This window comes from Berghia stephanieae, chromosome 14, assembly GCF_034508935.2.
Source record: "Berghia stephanieae isolate SIO BIC M18660-M18661 chromosome 14, UCSD_Bste_1.3, whole genome shotgun sequence".
In the NCBI taxonomy this organism is placed as follows: domain Eukaryota; kingdom Metazoa; phylum Mollusca; class Gastropoda; order Nudibranchia; family Aeolidiidae; genus Berghia; species Berghia stephanieae.
In genome coordinates, this window is record NC_088373.1 from 29,823,036 (window position 1) to 29,833,035 (window position 10,000).

At 35.9% G+C, this 10,000-nt stretch overlaps 1 protein-coding gene across 1 annotated transcript in view; it reads left to right on the forward strand.

Annotated features, from left to right (window-relative positions):
- Positions 1 to 10,000, forward strand: part of LOC144959733 (uncharacterized) — a 15,565-nt gene that overhangs the window by 2,897 nt on the left and 2,668 nt on the right. The window contains exons 2-4 of the mRNA XM_078892430.1: positions 176 to 392; positions 2,561 to 2,779; positions 3,706 to 3,878. Coding sequence (XP_078748556.1) covers positions 176 to 392; positions 2,561 to 2,779; positions 3,706 to 3,878 — 609 coding nt within the window. The remainder of the gene's footprint in view (positions 1 to 175; positions 393 to 2,560; positions 2,780 to 3,705; positions 3,879 to 10,000) is intronic.

The following is a 10,000-nucleotide window of genomic DNA, read 5'->3' on the forward strand; positions in this document are numbered from 1 at the left end:
CCAACACACAAACTCTGTGTAACCAGGAACATTTATAGTCGGGTAATAGAGTTAAGTGAGAATCACTCACAATCGCGGATGGCAAAATACAATAACAAAGGCCCGATTGACGTCATCTTCATTCTATCTATAAATATAAATGCTCGTTTTTTTCTTTCCTTTTTTTAAACAACAGATAGGATTTTCCGCGGGTGGACGACTTCCTTATCTAGACTCAGAAATTGTAGGAGAATTATACGATGAATATCAACTGGTTCCTCACTCGACCTTAGATATAGCCGTAGTTACGTTCAACAAATATGGCGTCTTCTCTTCACAATTCTCGTCATCAGTTCATTTTGTGCTACAGTCTGGGAGTAACTCCTTCCATATGCTGCAAACATTTGGCACGAGTAAGTTTACTCCATGTACAAAGTCTTTCTAGCAAAGGCATATGCATGCTCGTTATCTTATCCTATCTTATCCCACTTAAGACTTAAAATAGGGAATGAGATTAGCGGAAGAGTAGCATGCGCACGACCAACATGGCGTTCTCTCTCTAATAACTTTTCCGCCGGTGACGTCACAGACTATGGGTGACGTCCAATCAAGGGACGCTATTCTTCCTCTAATCACATTCCCTATAGGAATAATCATTTAAATGCCTATATCCACTAAATGTGCTCAAAGCCCTTTACAAGGGGACCCTGGTCAACAGCAACATTTAACATGTAGGACGAGACATGCCGCCTAACAGGCGGTATTACACTTTTTCGGACAAAGACAACACTGTTAACGGCCAGGTACTCATTTTACACCTGAGTACGGTGAGAGAAAGTGAGTAAAGAGCCTTTTCCAAGGACTCAACTAGGCGCCGAGCGTGAGGCTCGAACCCAGGACCTTCCGATCCGAAAGCGAGTGTCATACCACAAGAACACATAGCCGCACAGTTTATAATTACACAATCTCATATAGGTCTTATTGTTTCATTCACAGACAGTTTTACTCAACCTTGAATGTCTGGAAAAATGTATCAATACGGCAATGTAAAATCGAAAATTACTATCATACATGGCTTACTCTACTCGAGTAGAGTAAGCCAAGCTATCATAGAATACTGGTAATAGAATTGTTCATGATCGAATGAATCATAAACGTACAAAGTATATAGTACAATAACATATTTATGACAAAAATAATAATCACATCACGAGCGCAACAACGATTATGATTATAAATAAGTCTCTGATAAATTATGATTTTACATTGGTTCCGCGGATGTCATGCATTGTACTGGTCAACACTTACAAACCAGTCTACAAAATCATGAAATTATTGGAAACACTTATATCCACATGGCAATTTACAGTTTAAAAGATAAATAAATAAATAAATGGATAAATGACTAAATACGTAAACAAACAAATAAATGAAAGGATAAATAAATAAATAATTAATAAACATTAAGAGGGTCAAATTGAATTTAGAAATTAATCAGTTTATTTAATATTATTATTATTATATATTATTATTATTATTATTATTATTATTATTATTATTATTATTATTATTATTATTATTATTATTATATTATTATTATTTATTATTATTATTATTATTATTATTATTATTATTATTATTATTATTATTATTATTATTATTATTATTTATCATTGTTTATTTATTTATTTATTTATTTATTTTTTAAATTATTTCTTTTAGTAAAATAGAATAAAACATTTTAATCATTCTTAAATATCAGGGACTTTAACTTCCTGTTAACTAAGATTTTAAACTGATTCAAAGAACATGCATTCTTTGTGTTAAAAAAAAATTGACTCTTCCATGTTTTCCCTACACGTATAAAAAATCGATGTTAATTTTATACTACTACTACTACTACTACTACTACTACTACTACTACTACTACTACTACTACTACTACTACTACTACTACTACTACTACTACTACTACTACTACTACTGCTACTACTACTACTACTACTACTACTACTACTACTACTACTACTACTACTACTACTACTACTACTACTACTACTACTACTACTACTACTACTACTACTACTACTACTACTACTACTACTACTATACTACTAATATTTGTACTACCAATTCTTGTTCTTTTTCTCTTCTTCTTCTATGTCATCTTCTTTTTTCTTTTTTTTTTCTTCTTCTTCTTCTTCTTCTTCTTCTTCTTCTTCTTCTTCTTCTTCTTCTTCTTCTTCTTCTTCTTTTTCTTCTTCTCCTTCTTCTTAGTCTTCTTCTACTATTACAACAACAACAACAACAACAACAACAACAACTTCCAATACTACTACTACTACTACTACTACTACTACTACTACTACTACTACTACTACTACTACTACTACTACTACTACTACTACTACTACTACTACTACTACTACTACTATATACATTTTATTATTATTATTATTATTATATATATTATTATTATTATTATTATTATTATTATTATTATTATTATTATTATTATTATTATTATTATTATTATTTTTATTATTATCATTATCATTATCATTATTATTTTCATTATTAGCATTACAAGATGACATACATGGAAGCTTCTGTGCACTTTCTAATGTCCCACAAGTCTACTGGAGACAGCGCTATGACGCAATGCTTTTCCCGGTTTCAGCAAGCATCATGAACATTGCATATGCTAAAGTGTACCTTTACTTGGTGGTAGAAAAGACATATAAAAATGACATTTTTGTGAACGGAAAATTAGAGTCTTTTAATTGCAACGATGTTGAGGGTAAGAAACCATTTTATGATTTTTTCTATCTAGACATTGAAATAACATGTCGATGTTGTTATTTTAAAGTTTGGGGAAGGGGGAAATCTATCAAGTTATGATGTTTTCAATCTGTGTCTTTGTGTGCGAGTGGAAGGGAGGTTGGGTATTTGGTCATTTTGGGCGTCCAACAACAAACGGAATGAACTAAGAATCAATGGTATTACGGCAATATGTATTTGTGGTATGACGCTTCCCTTCGTACTGGAAGGTCCAAGGGTTCGAACATTCATTGCTCTGACCGGTGCATAGTTGAGTCCTTGGAAAAGGCTCTTCGTTGACATTCTCTCATCGTATTCAACTGTAAAATGAGTACCTGGCCGTTTCCATCGTTATCTCTACCAATTTAAATTTTATTTCGTGATTTCGGCTAATAGGCATCATGTTTCGTCGTACATGTCTAAATGTTGTTGACATCCTAAGACATTCTATGAAGCTCTTTGGGCAGGTTTAGTGGAAATTGCGCCATATAAAATGATCGATTTTTTTCATTGTATTTTTTGTTGTTGTTGCTTCTTAGAGAGATGGTTTAGTCCAATCCCTTTGATTATTGTTTGTTTGCCATTTGTGACACATAATCTCAAAATGGCGTTATGCCGGTGTCAAGTAGGTGGCAAAATAATGAACTTAAGGTTAAAATAATGCAGATTCATTAAAAAAGCAAAAAAACAATATATAATACAAAATGCATCATACGGGCGACTGATACATTATGAAACAGAAATATGGTTGCATATGGTCTTTAAAAGGAATAGATGAAACATTGTGAAGGGCATTGGACATGCAAAACTATAGAAGGTGGGGGGGGGGCGCTATACAAATGTTCTTATTTATGTAATTTCAAGGAAATAATTATCCTTGTATATGCTTTTTCTTCTAACAACCAGAATCTTTCAGCTTGTCAGGCTGTGTGGGGAGAGTGGAATCATTGGACTACAACCAAATTCTAACCGTAGAAATGGCCACTCCATTCGCTGCCTATGTGTTTGTCAGCTACAAGAATGAATCTCTTTCCTGTCACCCCATGGGACTCCAGTTGCCACATGAAGACAATTATACCGTAAGCAAAATAATCAAACAGCTAACTTCATTAAGACTTTACCCTATCTATCCAACTGTAGAACAATCATCATATTTGTTACGTTACAACCTACGTTTTTTCCCATTCATATTCCAGAATAGTTGAATGCCAACTTAATTAGATTCAATAGTCTGGTAGTCTGGTGTCACGTCGCCCAGCAACGGCTGCCATCGTGGTTCTAAACAAAGAAAATTTGTACTTTTTATTCTTCATGCGGGCTAGAACTTTTCAAATGTCTTGTGATCATAATGTGTAAAAGTCAAAACATGATCAGATTTATAATTTTTTTCCCCCTCTGGATACGCTTTTATGCTTGTCGGAGAAATATTTCATAAGGGCGTCCGCCATTGTTCCTATAGTTTAGAACCATTACTAAGATACCACGCGTCATTACGAGGGAAGTGACGTTACGACTGTTGAAGCGTATTATGCATTGTAGAATGTTTATGGCTGAACGAAATTATGCACATCATATATCTATTCGTTTTGTGTTTGGGTAAGGTGTTCCAATTCGGACCCCCAAAATGTCTCTCTCAGCTCAATGAGTTCTATTGGCCGCATACCGAGAGTAATTGTGAACATAACTGTTGAATATAGTGCAAACGCCATTCATTAAAGTGTTAGATAAAATACTTGACCAATACATATTTTATTTGTGTATTTATATGCCCTAGTCACTTGTCCCAATCCGGATACCACATTGTGCCAATTGTGACCCAACAAAATGTGCCAATAAGATTCAATAATCTGATGTCACGTACGCCCAGAAAAAAGAAGCTTGGTTTTAAACAAAGAAAATCGGTACTTTTTATTCTTCGTGTTGGCTAGAACTTTTCATATGTCATACGATCAGAATGTATAAAAGTCAAAACATGATCAGATTAATAATGTTTTTCTCCTCTGGACACACTTTTATGCTCGTCGGAGAAGTACTACATAAGGGCGTCCGCCATTGTTCCGATAGTTTAGAACCAGTTACTATGCGTCATTATGATAGGGGAGGGCATCCGGGTCACCAAAAGGTCATCGATGCTTTAGGTTTTGAGAAGTCAGGTCATCGACGACTGAGAAGTTCCCGACCTCCACTTAGTTCTCGATGCTTTTCTCGTCTCGAGAATCTTGGTCGTCGATGCTTCCCGAGTCCCGAGTCTCGAGACTATACTGCGCGAGCGACGCACGCCTTACTAACAATGTGTACTATCTGCATTGTTCACCCCTCTCTCGTCGGCGATGATTCCAGCGAAGCTCGAGACTTTTTTGCGTCTCGATGCTTTTTTGAGTCTCGAGACTCAAAAAAGTCTCGAGTATCGCTCTAGTCATCGGTGCTTTCATTCAATACCTAGTCATTGGTATTGGGTATTGACGTTATATCATATTTTAAACAGCTAACAAAACACAAACGTCGTAAATATATCAAAATGGTATAGGTATCAATGTTTTATTATTATACAAAGTGAATTTATTTAATGTATTTTAAGTTTTAATACAAAAAAGCCATACAAAGCTCAGTTGAAGTGCTACTTCTCGGGAATTCCCGACTTTTCCTTGGTCATCGAGTTCGGGAAGTTTTGAGTGTTGGTGGCCGATGACTTGAGGTATCATCGAGACTTCCGCTCGACACTACATTATGAGGGAAGTGACGTCACGACTGTTGAAGCCTATTAGGACACCCAGTAGTGCCAATCCGCCCACCCCTATGACACCCCTGTTTCAATGTATTTACATAATCACCAGTACTATACATAAGCAATGCATTTTAAATATATTATGTCACTTACAACGACATTAAAAGCGTTACTGTGATGTAAACGTGCATAACAAATGTTACTCGTGTATTATTTTTCACATTAGATTTTAATCTATAAAGTGTATACATTTGTTTATAAAAATATTATTACAGAAAAAATTCTAAAAGTAAAGTATCAAAGGGAGATAATGGTACTGGCAATATTTGTAGCTGGTATTTTATTAGATATAATTTATTTTGTTTTTAATCTTAAAAAAGGCTGTTAGGAGAGGAAATGCAAACTTAAACCGGGTGTCTGATTTAACTCTCTGGCTCCTTACCAGCCATTTTTAGAATTTCTCCCTGCCTAAACCTCACACCCACCCTACCCAAAAATATAATTTTTTTTTACTCAAACAAAAATGTAACACGTGCATTATATACATAGTGTTGTTCGTCAAATTGAGCTCTAGAGCACAATGTTTAGTATTAAATGCTGTAAGCAAAGAAATTCTTTAACGTTTGTGACGTACAATCGAAATCTGAATGACCAAATTGTCGGTTGCTTCGTAACGAATGTGACGATTTTCCTATGGTTGGTAAGGAGAGGGTTAATACAGCTTGTGGCCCCAATGCAGTTCAACAGTCGTGACGTCACTACCCAAGTAATGACGCATAGTAACTTAGTAACTGGTTCTAAACTATGTTCCGCCCTATAGCAGAGGGAATTAAGGGCAAAAAATAGCTCAATTGTGCAAACGAATGATGAAAGCATGAAACTTTCAGGGATTGTAAAGCACGTCAAGGGCTACAAAATGTGATAGAGAAGCACTTCCAGCGATGTCTGTGAGCCAAGGAATTAAGTAAATAAAAGTTGATATTTTTAAATCGGCAACAATATTTATCATGGCGTCCGATGTGTGAATGCGACATATCATTGTGACAAACACGAAGCGGCGCGAAGGTAGAAGCCGTGTGGAGGGGTGCGGTCGGTGGAAATTACCCAATCGGCTGACAGTTTCCAAAAAGTTAATTTTAGAATGGGCCAATATTGGGGCTGGCGGTGGTGTTTAAAGGGAAACATAAAACGTAAACCGGTGTTGACTCATTTTATAACTCTTTGTTAGCATGGATTGGTAATGATATAATCATATTACTATACACAGTTACATAGAATTATTTCATTGATTGAAATGTAATGGTGGGGATGTTCTCTCTCTCCCTCTCTCTCTCTCTATCTCTCTCTCTTTCTTTCTCCCTCTCTGGAAATGGAAGATAAGATACTTGCTACAGCAACTTTGATAAAAGATATTACAATGATCAGCTACATCGATGGTGGTGATTTAGTAGCGAAAGAGGCACACTACCATAAACTCTGCCACATCAAAAACATGAATAAGGGTAGAAAATCGAAGACTAATCATATGAAGGAAAACATTCAGCTCCTGATGAAAGTTTCGCTTTCGCAGCAGTCGTGTCTTATTTAGAGGAGAACCATAATGCAACCAACCAGTTGTCAAAACTTATTAAGAAGTTTAAAAGTGACTGCACCAATAGAGGTTGTGGAAATAACTATGCACACCTCACCCGGTTCAAAGAGCGGCTTATGAGAGTCTTTCCAAGCATAGAATTCTATTCTTCTGGACGAAATACATATGTAGCACACGATAGCAAAGTTGCTGCGTTATTAGTAAAGAATCAAAAGGAACAAGCAGATGATAATGCAATGTCTTTGTGGCGTGCAGCAAAAACTATCCGACAAGACATCATTCGCAAATGCCCGCGAACACCAACACAATGGGACATCGGGATTGGAAGTCAAGAAGACGCAGTGCCTAACTCCCTGTTGACATTAATCAAAATGATTTTGGTTGGATCGTCTCCTTCAGAAAAGTCCAATTCCAGGCATCAAGAAAGCCTATCTATATCACAACTTATTGTGTCAAATACCAAAAATAAAAATAAAACCGGGCCGACTTTTCAAAAAAAGACAATCGCAGATCAAAGAGACGCCATTGCCGTTGTATGTATGTCTTTTTTTATACACACATACAAGATCAAAGAAGATAATTGACACATTATTTTCGCTAGGGTTGTGTTCCTCATATAAACGTATGTTGTCATTGTCATCGGATATCGCATCAGCAGCTGAAAATAGATTCGAAGAGGAAGGAATTCTTTGCCCAATCAATCTGAAGAAAGAACTTTTAACTGTTGCTGCTGTTGATAACATTGATTATAACCCAAGCTCAACAACTCACAAAAACTCTGTCCACGGAACAAGTATCTCCATGTTGCAGCAACCTACAAATGATGAGTCCGGTGTTGATCGAGAAAAGTTGAATATGAATACTTCTGACGTCATTCACACAGACAGCAATATTTTGTCGGATTTTCTAAAGGTCGCCCAAGAAATTGCATTTGGAGTTAAACCAAATATACCTGCAACAAACACTGCTCCATCGAACATTATTTCAAACATGACAAATGACCCTTTTATGACAGAAGAAACGGACTGGCTACAACATGTTTCATCAAATTACTTGGAACAAGATGTAAAAACATGGCTGGATTTCATTCTGAACGCTCTTTGTCTCATAATATGCCGACATTCATCAATACATGCTTCCGTTGTTGGAAGAACAAGCAAACAAAGGAAACCAAACGTCATTACGGATCATCACGTCACCCAGCTCAGGGCATTTACTGTCACTATGTACGACAAAGCATTAGATTGCACAGGTGTTAATGCAGCAAGAAAATATTCATTTTGCCAAAAAGGTCGTGCAATAGAGAGACTTCCTCCCCACAAGAAGTGCATTACAGCAACACATTAAACGGGCGGCATATCAAGCTGGCTATGTTTTGAGCTCTGCAACAGAAAAAGATCCTGTGCTACCATCACCTCTGGAATGGGGCTGGAAAATGGACGGAGGAAAGCTCTTACCATACTGGTCATCACAGCCGAAGTATCCAAAGTGTGCCAACAACTTGTCAAATGTGGCTGCAAGAAAGGATGCACGTCCCGATGCAAATGATTGCGAGCCCGCTTACCATTACCATGCACAGACTTATGTCGATGTAGAGGATGTCATATCATAAACAATTAGGTAGGTTGAAATGTAATTTGATTATAAAGGACTATAAGGAAAAGCCAAACAAATAAAAGCCAAGCAACTTTGGTCAAGCTTAACTCTTGACTTTAAACAGTCAATATCAGGTCTCAAGGTAGTTAGCATTAGCTTGAAAGCTTACCCCGTCCGGGAATCATTGTAAAGTGCTTTGAACAGTTTGGTGGATACTGCGCTATATAAAAGCTCACAGGGTTTTTTTTCATTGTAAAGCCTCATGAATATGGAGTTGGTCGTGGATTTTGTACTGTGTAATATAATTTTCATGATTTTATTCATTTTCAAATAATATTTAATTTCGCCCTATTTGACGCTGTTAACATATGCCCGTTGAAAACCAACAGCCCTAAATCTTTCAAAATGAAAGCTATAAGATAGGGAATATGTCTATGGTTGATATACAACAAAAAGTACGAGAGAAAATATGGTAATTTCGCAACATAATTAATATATTCAGTACTAATCAGTAAGAGGGCGAATAGAATTTCCTCGATTATTCCCCCTGAATTTACTAATGTTTATATAGTAAAATATAAAAAGCTTTAAAACCAACTTTTTTGTAAAATGTCAGAATGCTTCTCTATCAGATTGTGTTCTTGGTGGTATAAGGTACCTGTGTGCCAATTTTCATGCTTTCATCACCTATTTGCACAATTATACCGTAATTCCCCCTGCTACTTCATGTTAAATGTTGTTGTTGGCCAGGGACCCCTTGTAAAGCTCATTAAGGACGTTATATGTATATAAAAGCTCAATTTTAAAAAAAAATATCATTGTTTTTAAACTATCGGAACAATGGCGGAAGCCCGTATAAAATACTTCTCCGACGAGCATAAAAGTGTATCCAGGGGAGGAAAACATTATAAATCTGATCATGTTTTGACTTTTCTACATTCTGATCACATGACATGTGAAAAAGTTCTAGCCAGCATGAAGAATAAGAAGTACCGATTTTCTTTGTTTAGAACCAAGCTGCTCGTTGTTGGGCTGACGTGACATCAGAAAATTGAATCCGGATGTCCGGATTAGAACAACTGGGTGATTTAGTGGCAAACATTTTCAAGATCTATTTTAATAAACAATTTTTAAAAACACATAGATATACTTACTTATTGATTCCAGGTGATGTTTGTCAGAAAATATTTCAAAACAAAATGTTAAAAAATGCTTTTCAATTGTACAAATTTATATGGCAAATATTGTTGCTTTATATTGCTACTTTGGCTGTAAATGCCTCGAATTCG